Here is a 19,359-nt window from a genome sequence, read left to right as displayed (position 1 = left end):
GGGTGGGCAGAGCATGGCCTCTGGTGCTAGTAAGCACCAAAAATGGTGCCTGTTGGTTTCATCACCATCAAATTAGGATGAGATTGCTAAAATGCCATTGTCCAGTGCTTCCATCCCCAGATAAAGTCCTTGTAAGTTCCTGCCTCTGTGACAGCTGCTTTGAGTGGGATCTATATGTTCCCTGTAGTACTATGATTCTCCTGATCTTAATCCCCATTGGTTTTCAAAACTAGACATGTTGGGGTCTTATTTTTCTGATGCTGGCCCCCAGGGTTGGGGGTTGCTGAAGTGGGGCACAATCCCTTTACTCTTTGAGTAGAGTTCCATAGTTTTGGGATCCCTTCTGATTGTGGGGTCACCACGTCTGGGATGGGTGGGTTCCCAGGCAAGGCTCTGGTCTGTCATTGCCTCTCCTGCCCTTCTCAGTGTGTCTCCTTGTCTTTTGTTATGGATGTGCTGTTCATCTAGTTCTCAGGTCCTTTTAGAGGAAAATTATTCCACATATAGCTGGAAGTTTGTTGTGTCCATGGGAGGAGGTGATTTCATGGTCTTCCCACAGGGCCATCTTGAACTCCTCTCTCATTGTGGTTTTATTTTGCAGTTTCCTGATGTTAAGTATCTTTATATGTACCTATTTGTAATTTGTATATCTGTTTTGGCTTAATATCTTTTGCGTTTTTTTAGTTTTGAGAGTTCTTTATGTATTCTCAATATAACTTTTTTTTTTTTTTGGCCAGAATGTGATTTGTAAATATTTTGTTTCATTCTGTGGCTTTTTCTTCTCTTAACAGTGTCTTTGAATTTTACTGTCCCACCTAAGAAATATTTGGCTACCCTAATGTTAAAAAGGTTTTCTCCTATATTTTCTTCTCGAAATTTTATAGGTTTAGATTTTGCATTAGGTCTGTGATCTATTTTGAGTCTAAGTTTTATATATATTGGAGGTATTTACTGGAGGTTTTTTCTGCGTATTTATATCCAATTGTTCCAGCACCATTTGTTGAAATGGGAACTCCCATTTTCCATTGAATTGCCATTGCACTTTTTCTAAAGTTTATTTATTTATTTTTGAGAGAGAGAGAGAACGGGAACTGGGGAGGGGCAGGGAGAGAGGGAGAGAGAGGATCCTAAATAGGCTCTGCACTGTCGGCATGGAATCCAGGGAAGGGCTCAAACCCTCAAACTGTGCGATCATGACCTGAGCCGAAATCAAGAGTTGGACACTCAACTGACTGAGCCACCCAGACGCCCCTACCTTTGCACTTTTGTCAAAAATAATGTTTAAGTATAAAGAGATAAAGTACATTTAATTATATGTGAAATGCAGTTTATATGTGAACAACTTGATGCATTAGCACAAAGTGAACACACCGTGTAGTCACCCTCCAGGTCAAGATTAGAACATAACGAGGACCTCAATCCACACTCATGCCTTCTCCCAATCAGTACCACCCACAAAGATAATCAGTCACTCCTGATTTTTAGCATCATGGATTGGCCCTGCCTGTTCTCTTACTATTTTTAAATAGAATCATGCAGCATGTACGCTTGTGTCTGGATTCTTTTGTTCATCAGTACATCTGCAAGATTCATCTTTGTTGGATGTGGAGTTGTAGTTCATTTATTTTCATTACCACCCAGGATACCATTAAGTGACTGTGCCACAATTTACCCGTTGTGTATTGAGGGACATTTGAATTTTTTCCACAGTTTTCGTTTTAGAAGTAGTGCTTGTGTGAACATCTCTGTACTTGTTTTCTAGAGCATATGTGCATGATTTTCTTTAAGCCGTGTACCTAGAAGTAAATTCTACTATTGCTGGGTCATAACATGGAAATCGTTAACTGTAGTAAACAGTGTCAAACTGTTTCCCCAAGCAACTCTGCCAGTTTATATTCCTACTAAGTATGTGAGAGTTCTCATTTCAACACAATCTTACAATATTTTAGTCTGCTTAATTATAACCTTTCTTTTTTTTTAAAAAAAAATTTTTTTTAACATTTATTTATTTTTGAGACAGAGACAGAGCATGGACGGGGGAGGGTCAGAGAGAGAGAGGGAGACACAGAATCTGAAACAGGCTCCAGGCTCTGAGCTGTCCGCACAGAGCCCGATGCGGGGCTTGAACTCACAAACCGCGAGATCATGACCTGAGCCGAAGTTGGACGCTTAACTGACTGAGCCACCCAGGCGCCCCTAATTATAACCTTTCTAGTGGGGGCATAGTAGTGTCTCAGCATGCTTAAAACTTCATTTATGTGGGTGCTAATTGCATTGAGTACATTTAAGTGGTTGCCTGAGTGCTAATGGGGTTGAGTACGTTTTCTTATGTTCATAGGTCATTGAGGTTTTCTTTTTAGTGAAGTACACATTCACATCTCTTCTCTGGTTTTCTGTGTTGTGTGCTTCTTATTGATTTGTAGGACTTTTGTTATGTTCCAGATAAGATCCCTTTATCACTTTTTAATGTTTATTTATTTTTGAGTGAGAGAGAGTGAGTGTGGGAGGGACAGAGAGAGGGGGGAGACATAGAATCCAAGTGGGCTCCAGGCTCTGAGCTGTCAGCACAGAGCCTGACGTGGGGCTCAAACTCATGAACCGTGAGATCATGACCTAAGCTGAAGTCGGATGCTTAACCGACTGAGCCACCCAGGCGCCCCCTTTATCTCTTTTGAGTGTAGCAGATAGTCTTCCCATTTAAAGCTTGCCTTTTTTTTTTTTAATTTTTTTTTCAACGTTTATTTATTTTTGGGACAGAGAGAGACAGAGCATGAACGGGGGAGGGGCAGAGAGAGAGGGAGACATAGAATCGGAAACAGGCTCCAGGCTCTGAGCCATCAGCCCAGAGCCTGACGCGGGGCTCGAACTCACGGACCGCGAGATCGTGACCTGGCTGAAGTCGGACGCTTAACCGACTGTGCCGCCCAGGCGCCCCTTAAAGCTTGCCTTTTTACTTTTGTACTTAAAAAACATTTTTTTTAATGTTTCTTTATTTTTGAGAGAGAGATTAGTGCAAGCAGGGGAGGGGCAGAGAGAGAGGGAGACAGAATCTGAAACAGGCTCCAGGTTCTGAGATGTCAGCACAGAGCCCGATGCAGGGCTCGAACCCACAAACCATGAGATCATGACTTGAATCAAAGTCGGATGCTTAACCAACTGAGCCACCCAGGTGCCCTGTACCTTTTTAAAATGTAAATTCCAGTTAGGTAACATACAGTGTAATATTAGTTTCAGGTGTACAATTTAGTGATTCAACACTTAGATACAACATCCAGTGCTCATCACAAGTGCACTCCTTAAATCCCCATCACCCATTTCATCCATCCCTGCACCCACCTCCCCTCTGATAACCGTCAGTTTGGTCTCTATAGTCAAAAGTCTTTCTTGGCTTGCCTCTTTCCCTCTTTTGTTTTCTCCTTTCCTCATTGATTTTGTTTTCTAAATTCCATGTATGAGTAAAATCATATGGTATTTATCTTTCTCTGACTTATTTCACTTAGCATAACTCTAGTTCCATCCATGTTGTAAATGGCAAGATTTCATCCTTTTTTATGGCTGAGTGATATTCCGTCATATATATATATATATATATATATATATATATATATATGTATATGTATATATATATATATATATACACACACACACCACTTCTTCCTTATCCATTCATGAGTCAGTGGACATTTGGGCTCTTTCCGTAATTTGGCTATTGTAAATAATCCTGGTATAAACATTGAGGTGCATGTATCCCTTTCAAGTTAGTATTTTTGTATTGTTTGGGTAAATAGATAGTAGTGCAATTGCTGGATCATAGAGTAGTTCTATTTTTAGCTTTTTGAGGACCCTCCCTACTGTTTTCCAGAGTGGCTGCACCAGTTTACATTCCTACCACCCTTGCCCCATATCTTTGCCAACACCTGTTGTTTCTTGTGTTGTTAATTTTAGCCATTCTGACAGGCTGAGGTGATATCTCATTGTGGTTTTGATTTGTATTTCCCTGACTGCGGTGCTATTAATCTTGTAACATTTTAAAGCCTTTTCTTTTTTTATATATATGAAATTTATTGTCAAATTGGTTTCCATACAACACCCAGTGCTCATCCCAAAAGGTGCCCTCCTCAATACCCATCACCCACCCTCTCCTCCCTCCCACCCCCCATCAACCCTCAGTTTGTTCTCAGTTTTTGAGTCTCTTATGCTTTGGCTGTCTCCCACTCTAACCTCTTTTTTTTTTTTTTTTCCTTCCCGTCCCCCATGGGTTCCTGTTAAGTTTCTCAGGATCCACATAAGAGTGAAACCATATGGTATCTGTCTTTCTCTGTATGGCTTATTTCGCTTAGCATCACACTCTCCAGTTCCATCCACGTTGCTACAAAAGGCCATATTTCATTTTTTCTCATTGCCACGTAGTACTCCATTGTGTATATAAACCACAATTTCATTATCCATTCATCAGTTGATGGACATTTAGGCTCTTTCCATAATTTGGCTATTGTTGAGAGTGCTGCTATGAACATTGGGGTACAAGTGCCCCTATGCATCAGTACTCCTGTATCCCTTGGATAAATTCCTAGCAGTGCTATTGCTGGGTCATAGGGTAGGTCTATTTTTAATTTTCTGAGGAACCTCCACACTGCTTTCCAGAACGGCTGCACCACTTTGCATTCCCACCAACAGTGCAAGAGGGTTCCCGTTTCTCCACATCCTCTCCAGCATCTATAGTCTCCTGATTTGTTCATTTTGGCCACTCTGACTGGCGTGAGGTGATACCTGAGTGTGGTTTTGATTTGTATTTCCCTGATAAGGAGCGACGCTGAGCATCTTTTCATGTGCCTGTTGGCCATCCGGATGTCTTCTTTAGAGAAGTGTCTATTCATGTTTTCTGCCCATTTCTTCACTGGGTTATTTGTTTTTCGGGTGTGGAGTTTGGTGAGCTCTTTATAGATTTTGGAGACTAGCCCTTTGTCCGAGATGTCATTTGCAAATATCTTTTCCCATTCCGTTGGTTGCCTTTCAGTTTTGTTGGTTGTTTCCTTTGCTGTGCAGAAGCTTTTTATCTTCATAAGGTCCCAGTAATTCACTTTTGCTTTTATTTCCCTTGCCTTTGGGGATGTGTCGAGTAAGAGATTGCTACGGCTGAGGTCAGAGAGGTCTTTTCCTGCTTTCTCCTCTAAGGTTTTGATGGTTTCCTGTCTCCCATTCAGGTCCTTTATCCATTTTGAGTTTATTTTTGTGAATGGTGTGAGAAAGTGGTCTAGTTTCAACCTTCTGCATGTTGCTGTCCAGTTCTCCCAGCACCATTTGTTAAAGAGACGGTCTTTTTTCCATTGGATGTTCTTTCCTGCTTTGTCAAAGATGAGTTGGCCATACGTTTGTGGGTCTAGTTCTGGGGTTTCTATTCTATTCCATTGGTCTACGTGTCTGTTTTTGTGCCAATACCATGCTGTCTTGATGATGACAGCTTTGTAGTAGAGGCTAAAGTCTGGGATTGTGATGCCTCCTGCTTTGGTCTTCTTCTTCAAAATTCCTTTGGCTATTTGGGGCCTTTTGTGGTTCCATATGAATTTTAGGATTGCTTGTTCTAGTTTCGAGAAGAATGCTGGTGCAATTTTGATTGGGATTGCATTGAATGTGTAGATAGCTTTGGGTAGTATTGACATTTTGACAATATTTATTCTTCCAATCCATGAGCAGGGAATGTCTTTCCATTTCTTTAAATCTTCTTCAATTACCTTCATAAGCTTTCTATAGTTTTCAGCCTACAGATCCTTTACATCTTTGGTTAGATTTATTCCTAGGTATTTTATGCTTCTTGGTGCAGTTGTGAATGGGATCAGTTTCTTTGTCTTTCTGTTGCTTCATTGTTAGTGTATAAGAATGCAACTGATTTCTGTACATTGATTTTGTATCCTGCAACTTTGCTGAATTCCTGTATCAGTTCTAGCAGACTTTTGGTAGAGTCTATCGGATTTTCCATGTATAATATCATGTCATCTGCAAAAAGCGAAAGCTTGATTTCATCTTTGCCAATTTTGATGCCTTTGATTTCCTTTTGTTGTCCGATTGCTGATGCTAGAATTTCCAGCACTATGTTAAACAACAGCGGTGAGAATGGACATCCCTGTCGTGTTCCTGATCTCAGGGAAAAAGCTCTCAGTTTTTCCCCGTTGAGGATGATGTTAGCTGTGGGCTTTTCATAAATGGCTTTTATGATCTTTAAGTATGTTCCTTCTATCCCGACTTTCTCAAGGGTTTTTATTAAGAAAGGGTGCTGGATTTTGTCAAAGGCCTTTTCTGCATCGATTGACAGGATCATATGGTTCTTCTCTTTTTTTTCGTTAATGTGATGTATCACGTTGATTGTTTTGCGAATGTTGAACCAGCCCTGCATCCCAGGAATGAATCCCACTTGATCATGGTGAATCATTCTTTTTATATGCCGTTGAATTCGATTTGCTAGTATCTTATTGAGAATTTTTGCATCCATATTCATCAGGGATATTGGCCTGTAGTTCTCTTTTTTTACTGGGTCTCTGTCTGGTTTAGGAATCAAAGTAATACTGGCTTCATAGAATGAGTCTGGAAGTTTTCCTTCCCTTTCTATTTCTTGGAATAGCTTGAGAAGGATAGGTATTATCTCTGCTTGAAACGTCTGGTAGAACTCCCCTGGGAAGCCATCTGGTCCTGGACTCTTATTTGTTAGGAGATTTTTGATAACCGATTCAATTTCTTTGCTGGTTATGGGTCTGTTCAAGCTTTCTATTTCCTCCTGATTGAGTTTTGGAAGAGTGTGGGTGTTCAGGAATTTGTCCATTTCTTCCAGGTTGTCCAATTTGTTGGCATATAATTTTTCATAGTATTCCCTGATAATTGTTTGTATCTCTGAGGGATTGGTTGTAATAATTCCATTTTCATTCATGATTTTATCTATTTGGGTCATCTCCCTTTTCTTTTTGAGAAGCCTGGCTAGAGGTTTGTCAATTTTGTTTATTTTTTCAAAAAAAACAACTCTTGGTTTCGTTGATCTGCTCTACATTTTTTTTAGATTCTATATTGTTTATTTCTGCTCTGATCTTTATTATTTCTCTTCTTCTGCTGGGTTTAGGCTGCTTTGCTGTTCTGCTTCTATTTCCTTTAGGTGTGCTGTTAGATTTTGTATTTGGGATTTTTCTTGTTTCTTGTGATAGGTCTGGATTGCAATGTATTTTCCTCTCAGGACTGCCTTCGCTGCGTCCCAAAGCGTTTGGATTGTTGTATTTTCATTTTCGTTTGTTTCCATATATTTTTTAATTTCTTCTCTAATTGCCTGGTTGACCCACTCATTTGTTAGTAGGGTGTTCTTTAACCTCCATGCTTTTGGAGGTTTTCCAGACTTTTTCCTGTGGTTGATTTCAAGCTTCATAGCACTGTGGTCTGAAAGTAAGCATGGTATAATTTCAATTCTTGTAAACTTATGAAGGGCTGTTTTGTGACCCAGTATATGATCTATCTTGGAGAATGTTCCATGTGCACTCGAGAAGAAAGTATATTCTGTTGCTTTGGGATGTAGAGTTCTAAATATATCTGTCAAGTCCATCTGATCCAATGTGTCATTCAGGGCCCTTGTTTCTTTATTGACCATGTGTCTAGATGATCTATCCATTTCTGTAAGTGGGGTGTTAAAGTCCCCTGCAATTACCACATTCTTATCGATAAGGTTGCTTATGTTTATGAGTAATTGTTTTATATATTTGGGGGCTCCGGTATTCGGCGCATAGACATTTATAATTGTTAGCTCTTCCTGATGGATAGACCCTGTAACTATTATATAATGTCCTTCTTCATCTCTTGTTCCAGCCTTTAATTTAAAGTCTAGTTTGTCTGATATAAGTATGGCTACTCCAGCTTTCTTTTGGCTTCCAGTCGCATGATAAATAGTTCTCCATCCCCTCATTTTCAATCTAAAGGTGTCCTCAGGTCTAAAATGAGTCTCTTGTAGACAGCAAATAGATGGGTCTTGTTTTTTTATCCATTCTGATACCCTATGTCTTTTGGTTGGTGCATTTAATCCATTTACATTCAGTGTTATTATAGAAAGATACGGGTTTAGAGTCATTGTGATGTCTGTATGTTTTATGCTTGTAGTGATGTCTCCAGTACTTTGTTTCACAGGGTCCCCCTTAGGATCTCTTGTAGGGCTGGTTTAGTGGTGACAAATTCCTTCAGTTTTTGTTTGGGAAGACCTTTATCTCTCCTTCTATTCTAAATGACAGACTTGCTGGATAAAGGATTCTCGGCTGCATATTTTTTCTGTCTAGCACCCTGAAAATCTCGTGCCAATTCTTTCTGGCCTGCCAAGTTTCAAACGAGAGATCAGTCACGAGCCTTATAGGTCTCCCTTTATATGTGAGGGCACGTTTACCCCTTGCTGCTTTCAGAATTTTCTCTTTATCCTTGTATTTTGCCAGTTTCACTATGATATGTCGTGTAGAAGATCGATTCAAGTTACGTCTGAAGGGAGTTCTCCTTGCCTCTTGGATTTCAATGCCTTTTTCCTTCCCCAGTTCAGGGAAGTTCTCAGCTATGATTTCTTCAAGTACCCCTTCAGCACCTTTCCCTCTCTCTTCCTCCTCTGGGATACCAATTATGCGTATATTATTTCTTTTTAGTGTATCACTTAGTTCTCTAATTTTCCCCTCATACTCCTGGTTTTTTTATCTCTCTTTTTCTCAGCTTCCTCTTTTTCCATAACTTTATCTTCTAGTTCACCTATTCTCTCCTCTGCCTCTTCAATCCGAGCCGTGGTGGTTTCCATTTTGTTATGCATTTCGTTTAAAGCGTTTTTCAGCTCCTCGTGACTGTTCCTTAGTCCCTTGATCTCTGTAGCAAGAGATTCTCTGCTGTCCTCTATACTGTTTTCAAGCCCAGCGATTAATTTTATGACTATTATTCTAAATTCACTTTCTGTTATATTATTTAAATCCTTTTTGATCAGCTCATTAGCTGTTGTTATTTCCTGGAGATTCTTCTGAGGGGAGTTCTTCCGCTTGGTCATTTTGGATAGTCCCTGGCGTGGTGAGGACCTGCAGGGCACTTCCCCTGTGCTGTGGTGTATAACTGGAGTTGGTGGGCGGGGCCGCAGTCAGACCTGATGTCTGCCCCCAGCCCACCGCTGGGGCCACAGTCAGACTGGTGTGTGCCTTCTCTTCCCCTCTCCTAGGGGCGGGATTCACTGTGGGGTGGTGTGGCCCGTCTGGGCTACTTGCACCCTGCCAGGCTTGTGATGCTGGGGATCTGGTGTATTAGCTGGGGTGGGTAGGCAAGGTGCACGGGGGCAGGAGGGGCAGGCTTAGCTCGCTTCTCCTTAGGTGATCCACTTCAGGAGGGGCCCTGTGGCAGCGGGAGGGAGTCAGATCCGCTGCAGGAGGTTTGGCTCCGCAGAAGCGCAGAGTTGGGTGTTTGGCGGAGCGAGCAAGTTCCCTGGCAGGAACTGGTTCTCTTTGGGATTTTGGCTGGGGGATGGGCGGGGGAGATGGCGCTGGCGAGCGCCTTTGTTCCCCACCAAACTGAGCTCTGTTGTCAGGGGGCTCAGCAGCTCTCCCTCCCTTTGTCCTCCAGCCTTCCCGCTTTCTGAGCAGAGTTGTTAACTTATGACCTCCCAGACGCTAAGTCGCGCTTGCTGTCGGAACACAGTCCGTCAGGCCCCTCCGCTTTTGCAAGCCCGACTCGGGGGCTCTGCTTGGCCAGCGAGCCGCCCCTCCGCCCCGGCTCCCTCCCACCAGTCCGTGGAGCGCGCACCACCTCGCCGCCCTTCCTACCCTCTTCCGTGGGCTTCTCGTCTGCGCTTGGCTCCGGCGACTCCGTTCTGCTAATCCTCTGGCGGTTTTCTGGGTTATTTAGGCAAGTGTAGGTGGAATCTAAGTGATCAGCAGGACGCGCGGTGAGCCCAGTGACCTCCTACGCCGCCATCTTCCCTCCGATTAAAGCCTTTTCTTTATGAGTAGCTCTTTTCACATCTTGTTTTAGAATTCTTTCCCTACCCCAGGACTATGAAAACATTTTCCTTTATTGTTTTCTAGCCACCTTATTGTATTCTCTTTCACATTAGATTTATAATTTATCTGTAGTTGATTTTTGTGTATAGTGAGTTAGTGGCTAAGTGTGATCTTTTCCCCCCATGTAGATATCCAGTAATCCATCCACATTTATTTGAAAAGCTCATCCTCTCCCCACTGCTTTGTAGGGCCAACTTTTTCATAACTCAGGTATCCATACACATTTGGATTCTTTAAAAATTCTTTAATGTTTATTTATTTTGGAGGGGGGGACAGAGAGAGAGGGAGACACAGAACCTGAAGCAGGTTCCAGGCTCTGAGCTGTCAGCATAGAACCTGAATCGGGCTCAAACTCAAGAACCATGAGATCATGACCTGAGCCAAAGTTGGACACTTAACCGACTGAGCCACCCAGGTGCCCCTGGATTCTATTTTTAGTTCTACTGGACTATTTGTCTATCCTTGTGCGAATACCACATTCTCTTTTGTATATTCGATATACTTAGAGAATATTCCATATATTTGATGGAATAGTTTTTCTACCATGATTTGTGATTTTCCAACAATGTAGGCCTCTTGTATTAAGTCATCACCATGAACTGGGAACCCAATCAGAAGTTCCTTTCATCCTCCTCACCCGGTGGTCAGTATTTTAGAATAAAAGGAATGTACAATTACAGGGACTCGTGACATTTGAGGATGTGGCTGTGGATTTCACCCACGAGGAGTGGCAGTACCTGAACCCTTCACAGAAGTCTCTGTACAGAGAAGTGATGCTAGAGACCTATAGCAACCTGGTCTCTGTGGGTAAGAATGGCTTCCTCAGGTAACTTTGCTGTTTGTGATTGTCTCTGACAGAGGGTGTATCCTTTCTCAATTTTGAAATCTTGTAAGACCTCTGAACTGCTTGAAAAGTTTGACATTGAATTCTGGGGATCAAAGTTCCTTTTCCCCCCTTTGCTTTCCTGACAGGGTGTTTGTGAACTCAAAACCCAGGTGAAGTGGTTTGACTTGACCATTATGTCAGTTGATAGGTCTCTTGTGCTGCCCCACACTCCACCTTCTTCTTTCTCAGAGGCTCTGAAGACCAAGGAGGTGTCACTGTCATTTCTCATTAGCAGGGCAGCAGGTTACCAAACCAGACCTCATCCTGAAATTGGAGGTAGAAGAGCCATGCCTGGCAGAGACAAAAATCTCAATTTGGGACTTTCCAGGTAAGCGGGATTGACTCAGACGATGGTGACACTAAGTGCCACCTTGTCACCCAGGAGTAAGGACCTCTGAAAGGGCTTTCAGGAATGTCTTGAGAAAGGTTGTGACCATTTGATGTTGTTAGTTAGGGACATGAATATCTCAGACATAAGACTGACATCCTCGCCCTTGTCTCATACTCATCAGACCACTCCCCTTAAGTTGGTGCTCACCCACAAATTTCTGCACAGCTCCTTTTCCCGGCATGGAAGTGTCTTAGCTGCATGTCCCTGCCCCTAAGCCCTGCCACTTCTCCCATTCTCATTTCCCTTGCTGCCTTATCTAAAGCCGGACCCACATTAGTCACAGGCCTAGGAACAAAGGCTCTAATTCCATATTGGATTACCTGATTCCATTCATTTTAGATATTCCTATCACATTTGCTCTCCTAAAAAATCTTGATTATCTTTTTTAAAAAATAGCTTTATTGAGATATAATGCACAGACCATAAAATTCACTCTTTTGAAGTCTGCAGATTCAGTGATTTTTAGGATATTCACCCAGTTATGAGACTATCACCACTATCTAATTCTAGAACATTATTGTCACCCCAAAAAGAAACCCTTACCCCTTATCAGTCAGTGTCCATTTCTTCCTTCCCCCAGCCCCTGGCACTTACTGATCTACTTTCTGCCTCTATGGTTTTTCCTATTCTGGAAATTTCATATAAATGGAACCATACAAAATGTGGCACACTATCTCTTCTATACCTCAAAAGTAAATAAGTAAACTTTAAAGAAATAAAAGGGAAAAAAAGATGGACAAGAATCATTTGTAGGTTTTAAGAAGTAAGAATCCAAGTAGCTATAAGCACACCCAGCACCTAGATGCTGATTTCTCAATACCATTCCCCACTAAAAAGGAATCGAACATCCTTGGAGAAGCTGCTGATTCTAGGTCTGAAACAGGGAAGGTACAGTGTGAACTGAGAAAGAAAGAATATGAATGAATCCCCAGCAGGCTCTGTGCTATCAGCGCACAGCATGATGTGAGGCTTGATCCCATGAACCATGAGATCATGACTTGAGCCCAAACCAAGAGTTGGATGCTTAACCAATTGAGCCACCTCAGGCGCCCCTCCTCTTTTATTTTTATAAAGTAACTGGTTGTCTTTTAGTTTCCCACATTCTGGACTTTGCTAAGTCCCCTATGGTGGTATTTAACATACTCCTCTGTCCCTTGTTTTTCTTGTAAATTGGTGGTTAGATTTTGAAATTTGATCAGATTCAGGGTTTTATGTTTTCTTTTAGCAAGTTTACTTCCTAGCTGGTATAACATCCTTCCATCAGGAGGCATGGTTGTCTATTGTAATGATGAGTTATCGGTGATTATTGCTCAGATCTATTCATTAATGTTTGCAAAGTGGTGATATTCTATCATTCCTTCTTTGTTGATTAGCTGGAATATTTCTATAAAGAGGATTGCCCTTCATCTATTATTTGGTTACATGTTAGTTCCATGAGTTCCATATGAGTTGCATATGTTTTTCCATATATTTACCAGTTTTAAAAAAATAAGGAGTTGGTTTTGTAGCATCATGCAAAAGGTGACTAATATGTCCTTTTTGAGGATCCATATTTTATTTTTTAATCCACTGCCTTATTACTGTGAATCAAACTGCCCTGTCTCTGGCCAGTGGAAACCCTTTCAAGTTGGCTCCTGAGTCTTTGCTTCCTTGCTTTCTGTTACAAGATGTTCCAGGCTCATTTTATATATTTTCCATCTCCGGCCTGGAATCAGCCATTTCTCTAAGGATACCTGGTTTTTTAGGGGTAAAAAGTGTTTTCAGACCACAATTTAGACATTATGGAATTGTTTCTAGGCCTTTTTATTGACAAAGCTAGGAACTATGTTTTAAAAAAAAAGATTTTAAAGTATATCATCTGTTCAAATTGGTATTTCCAAATCAAATTCTCTGCTTAAAGGTTTTTACTTTGTTAATCTTAACATCTGATGGTAATATTGTTAGTATTATTCTGAAACTGCTAAATTCTCTATAGTGGTTTCAATTAATTGAGGTAATCACGTTGGTGCCATTAAGAATCAAGACTTTTCAGCATGGTTGTTTGGAAATACAGATGAGGGTATAGTTATTATTATGGAAGCCTTTTAAATTCAGTTTTGCTTTATGATTATATAAAATATTGCCTTGGTTCCAAAGTCAAATCTAGAAAACAAGGTATATTTAAAGAAGTTCAGCTGCTTTCCCTCCATCTCATTCTCTTCCTTCCTTTTTCCTATAAGTAATCATTTATTAAAATTTAAAGGTATAGTCTTCCATTGTTTATATGATGAGCCCATATAAATATATATTTATATATTTCTTTCTTTAGAAAAATGGTAGCCTATTATGTACAGTTTTATTCACCTTTTTTTCACTTAATGGTCAAGAACATGTTGAATATATTGACATATTCCTTATTTCTTCTTATAGGAGTATAGTGGCTCTTAATCATAATAGTAGTTGTTATTGTAGTAGTAGCATCAGTTGTTCTAGCAAACAGTTGAAAGTACTTCCTATGTGCCATGCATGCCCTGTTATAAGCAGGTTAATCCTATCAACATTTGAGTAAGCACTATTACAACTACTGTTTCCAGATGGGAAATAAAATACAAATAGATTAGGTAAGTTGCTCAGGTCACAGAGCAAATGAATGGTTGAGCCAGGATTTGATCCTGGGCTAGAGAGCTTATGACCCTAACTATGCTGCTTCTTACCACCTAATGAGGTCCAGATTCAGTAGATGCTTGGTGGAGCTTGGGTCCCATCAGATGTATTTTATAAAAGATTTTCCTGTGATTCTGATGTTCATGCCTGGTTAAGAACTAGTGCTTTGCTAATATAATTAAGGATGTCATAGGAACATGATCCATTTTAAACTTCAGTATTACTATTGTAAGTGTTATCGTTATTAAATCTAAATGGTAGTAGGAGTCTTTTTTTACTCTTTCATATTTTTTGTACATTTGATAATTTTCATACAGAATTTTAGGAGAAGGTAGGAAAAAATTAAACTACAAAAATGATTAAAATTCAGTATATATGCAAAAAGTATTTACCATATTTTATTGACTTCAAGATCCAGTTGATTTTTTTGAATTTAATTTTAGAGAGTGTGTGAGTGAGGGAGAGGGGCAGAGGGAGGGAGAGAATCTTGAGTGGGCTCCATGCTCAGTGCAGAGCCCAACACGAGGCTTGATCCCACAACCCTGGGATCATGACCTGAGCCCACATCAAGAGTTGGCCAGCCACTCAACTGACTGAGCCACCCAGGTGCCCCAAGATCCAATTAAATTTAATACATGCCACTAAGAAAAATTGCCACCAATTAATTTATGACATGTCATTGATTATAAGGTACATCTGGATTCAGAGATGTTAAAATGTGAAATAATATGCATCTTGCAATTGGTGAAATATGGTATATTTAAGGCAAGGCTTTGCAACTTTAACTGTCTAAATGAGTGGTACAGATGATTACTTTAGAAATTAACAAAAATTATATAGGAAGATCAGAGTAAGCTTTTGTGAGAAGACTGAATTGCTCCTTGAAAGTTATCGATATTCTGATCATAGCAAAATATGGAAGACTGGGCTATGTGAGTGATAGAACATGAGGAAGGGTTTTTAGTGAAAATAATGTAGATAGGAGCAGAAGGTGGTGTTGACAAACTGCAAGCTTGGATGACTCCAGATTGGGCAGAGATCTTTAAGGTGATCTTTGTTTTTGTAAGGCTAATCTTTCTAGATTTTTATCCTATTCACTAAGAATGTGGATTCAGGATTGTAAAATTTGAGTCCACTGATCACACTGTTGTATTTCTACCTAGTTAGAAATAGTGTAAGTTGGTACAGTTAAGAGTTCATATGATAAATGAAGGGTGATAAAGTCCCCAGAATTGATGGAAATCAGAGATGATGTAAAAGTAGAGGTAAGAAAGACTGAGATATCAAGGTAAGATTGTTTTTGGTAACAAAAAGACTAGGAGGTGGGAGTTTAGTAAAAGAACAGGATTTGACCATCAAAATTCTCTCTAGGAACTCATAAAATGAGATAATTATACCAGCTCTCCCCATGCTTTAATAAAATCACGTTTTTGCACCCAAACAAAAATAGTATTGGCTTTTATATGGTAGGGGATTTTTAAAGAAGTTCCATTACATAATGTTAAGTTACAAAAATGGTTTATTGTACTTCCTTCTAGAAGCCTATCAAGTTGATGAACAGATTGAGAGACAGCACCAGGATGACCAAGATAGGTATTTGTTGATGCAAATTGGATTCCCTGACAAGACAACAATTATCACCAGGACTGGCCCTGACTATAATGAATTTGGAAATGTACTTCATCTTAGTACAAACTTTTTGGCTTCAATACAAAGATCCCATAAACATGAGTCATTTGGAAATAATATGGTAGATAATTTAGACCTATTTACCAGAAGTTCTGTAGGAAAGAAACATGATAATGGATGTGCAAAATTATTCTTCCACACTGAGTATGAGAAAACAACTCCTGGAGTAAAACCCCATGGATATAAAGAATGTGGGAAGGCCCTGAGGCGAAAGAAAGGTCTTAGTCTACAAGAGAGAATTAAAAATGGAGAGAAACCCTTTGAATGCACTGCATGTAGGAAAACATTCAGCAAGAAGTCACACCTCATTGTACATTGGAGAACTCACACAGGAGAGAAACCCTTTGGATGTACTGAATGTGGAAAAGCCTTTAGCCAAAAATCTCAGCTCATTATACATTTGAGAAGTCATACAGGAGAGCGACCCTTTGAGTGTCCAGAATGTGGAAAAGCCTTCAGAGAAAAGTCAACTGTCATCATACATTACAGGACTCATACAGGAGAGAAGCCTTATGAATGTAACGAATGTGGAAAAGCCTTCACACAGAAGTCAAACCTCATTGTCCATCAGAAGACCCATACAGGAGAGAAAACTTATGAATGCACTAAATGTGGGGAATCTTTCATACAGAAGCTTGATCTAATTATACATCATAGTACTCATACAGGAAAGAAACCACATGAATGTAATGAGTGTAAGAAAACTTTCAGTGATAAGTCAACTCTCATTATACATCAAAGAACTCATACAGGAGAGAAACCTCATAAATGTACCGAATGTGGGAAGTCTTTCAACGAGAAGTCAACCCTCATCGTGCATCAGAGAACTCATACAGGAGAGAAACCCTATGAGTGTGATGTGTGTGGGAAAACCTTCACCCAAAAATCAAACCTTGGTGTACATCAGAGAACCCATTCAGGAGAGAAACCTTTTGAATGTAATGAATGTGAGAAAGCATTCTCTCAGAAATCCTATCTTATGCTACACCAGAGGGGTCACACAGGAGAGAAGCCCTATGAATGCAGTGAATGTGAAAAAGCATTTTCCCAGAAATCATACCTCATTATACATCAAAGAACTCATACAGAAGAAAAACCATATAAATGTAATGAATGTGGCAAAGCCTTCCGAGAAAAGTCCAAGCTCATTATACATCAGAGAATTCATACAGGAGAGAAACCTTACGAATGTCCCGTATGTTGGAAAGCTTTTAGTCAAAAGTCACAGCTCATAATACATCAGCGAACACACACAGGAGAGAAACCCTATGCATGTTCTGAGTGTGGCAAAGCCTTCAGAGAAAAATCCACATTCACTGTACACCAGCGAACTCATACTGGAGAGAAACCCTACAAGTGTACAGAATGTGGGAAAGCCTTTACCCAAAAATCAAACCTTATCGTACATCAGAGAACACATACGGGAAAGAAAGCCCACGGAAAAGGCCACGGCCGGAAGTCAAAGCTCATTGCACATTAGAGAGTATATCAGTGGTGCCTGTTAAATGTTAATGTTCACTGAAGGAAGTTTTTGTCAATTTAGTTAACATTTTAAAAGTATGTTCGGACTTCTGGTTTAAATATGGGGAATAAAGCCAGCCTCTCTTTTTTTCATCTCATTCTTCACCCAGAAACTACCAGGATAAAAAGCAGAAGTATAATCTCTGTATCTAACAAAATGAGGAGATAGCTAAAACCTTGATGGGAGTGCTGCCAGAGGCAGAGGGAAGCAAGCAGTGGTGCAGCAGATTTTAGAGAGAACACTCAAGGCTGCAGATGTGAGACAGTACTGGGAAGGACTCTTAGTTGAGGTTTAGGATATACTCTGAGTGTAAGACCACATACATCCACAAGAGTAGCAGAGGGCATGGGCAGGTGGGAGATAGGATGTTTCCTAGACCCACTTGGGGTCTGAGGAGAGACAGAGGCCTCGACAAGGAATCGCTCAGACAAGCCATATTTGTAGAAAGTAGTCTGTACTCCTGAGAGGAGCACTTGGCAGGGGCTGGGGCAAGAGAAGGGAGTGTTCCTTGTGAAGAACCCTTCAGCTGCACCTGTTTACTGACTGGAGAAATCAACTCTAAAAGAAATAGCAAATGGAGAAAAAAAAACCATCCCAATTGTAAGAAAAACTCTTACCTGCCTAGAACGTGGCCCTGGCTTCTTATCAAACAGCACGTCCAGGAAAAACTCCTATTCAAACAAAAATGATTCCAAAGTAATGAAAACCACAAATGCAATGGCTTTGAGCCAGCAGTTCCACTTCTAGGAATGTATATACTCATGCATGTACAAATCGATGAAAACAACAGATACTCGCTGGTGCACTGTTTGTGAAAACAAGAGGTTGGAAGCTGTCCAGATGACGGGTCTGGATCCTGGAATCTCAGCATGCTTATATAACAAACTCCCAGGTAGACAAAATGAATAAATGCAGAAAGAGAACCTGGGCATCATTTGGGCAGTGATGTGGAAGATCAACATACATCATTAGGTGCAAAAAGCAGGGTGCAGGACAGTGAATATGCTACCATTCGTACATAAAAAGAACAAATGGCAAGTACATAATTGAGCATATATGCATAAACTTCTCTGGGAAGATACATGAGAAGCCGGGAACCCTATTACCTCTGGGAAAGGGAAGGGGAAATGGGTGGCTGGGGGAATGGAGTTGGGAGGGAGACAACTGTGTATGTCCTTTCATAATTTTTGAAAATCGTGCTATGTGGATGTACTACCTTTTCAATAAATAAAACTTTTTAAAATGCATATTTTGTTCCACAGCTGTGATAATGAAGTTATATTCTAAATATAGGATTTCATAACATTTTTTAAAGAAGCTTATTTATTTTGAGAGAGAACCAACGAGGAAGGGGCCGGGGGTGGGCAGATCTGAAGCGGGTTCTGTGCTGACAGCAGCAAGCCCTATGCGGGGCTCGAGCTCACAAACCCTGAGATCATGACCTGAGCCGAAGTTGGACATTCAACTAGCTGAGCCACCCAAGCACCCCAGAATTTCATAGCATTTAATACATATGTGTTCAATGTGGAGTTAAATTTTTTGAGTGAATAATCTGCCAGAAAAACAGATATCTAGCCAGTTCCAAAGGTACACAGGCATTACTTTCCTGAGGGGGTCAAATAAGGTGATTCTTAGGTCAGCTGGGACCACATCATGTAAACCTGAAATAATTGAGCCCCAGTGTGGGGCTTGAACTCATAAACCATGAGATCATGACCTGAGCCGAAGTCAGTTGTCGGACATGCAACTGACTGAGCCACTCTGGCACCCCAAGACTGGAATACGTTCTTATTTAGTGTGCACAGAGACATCTGAAAATATTCTCTAACAAAGCTCACCATTGTCTTTCCATATCTTACCACAATGATGTAGATTTCATTTGTGTTTGCGTATTTGTATTATAAGTGATAAAATCATGAGTACACAAGGAAATTGGGTAGCTTGCCCCCTAGGGCAGACTGCTGCTGGTGACATATTGAAACCATGGTCTGAATGGACACAGCCAAAGACCAGGTAACAGTATGTCTGCTCCAGAAGAAGAAGTCCAACTGTGTGACCATATTTGTGGCCCTTGATTCTGTGGCTTTTCACTGGGGCTATCTCTGGTGGAACTGGGTAACCCAAGCTATGTAAGACTGGGCATGGTCAGTGTTTGGATTTAACAAAACAGGTGAATGAATCAGACCTCTGGGAC

At 40.6% G+C, this 19,359-nt stretch overlaps 1 protein-coding gene across 7 annotated transcripts in view; it reads left to right on the top strand.

Annotated features, from left to right (window-relative positions):
* ZNF182 (zinc finger protein 182) overlaps positions 1 to 18,384 on the top strand; it is a 36,675-nt gene extending 18,291 nt beyond the window's left edge. For 6 of the 7 annotated variants that reach the window (XM_047844475.1, XM_047844478.1, XM_047844474.1 and 3 more), the window contains 3 exons: positions 10,715 to 10,841; positions 11,153 to 11,248; positions 15,493 to 18,384. In XM_047844475.1, coding sequence (XP_047700431.1) covers positions 10,715 to 10,841; positions 11,153 to 11,248; positions 15,493 to 17,123 — 1,854 coding nt within the window. In that variant the 3' untranslated portion in view covers positions 17,124 to 18,384. The remainder of the gene's footprint in view (positions 1 to 10,714; positions 10,842 to 11,152; positions 11,249 to 15,492) is intronic. The other variant, XM_047844479.1, reaches the window with a different exon arrangement.
* Positions 18,385 to 19,359: the final 975 nt, after the last annotated feature.

This window comes from Prionailurus viverrinus, chromosome X, assembly GCF_022837055.1.
Source record: "Prionailurus viverrinus isolate Anna chromosome X, UM_Priviv_1.0, whole genome shotgun sequence".
NCBI lineage: Eukaryota > Metazoa > Chordata > Mammalia > Carnivora > Felidae > Prionailurus > Prionailurus viverrinus.
This window is presented reverse-complemented; position numbering and strand designations above follow the sequence as displayed.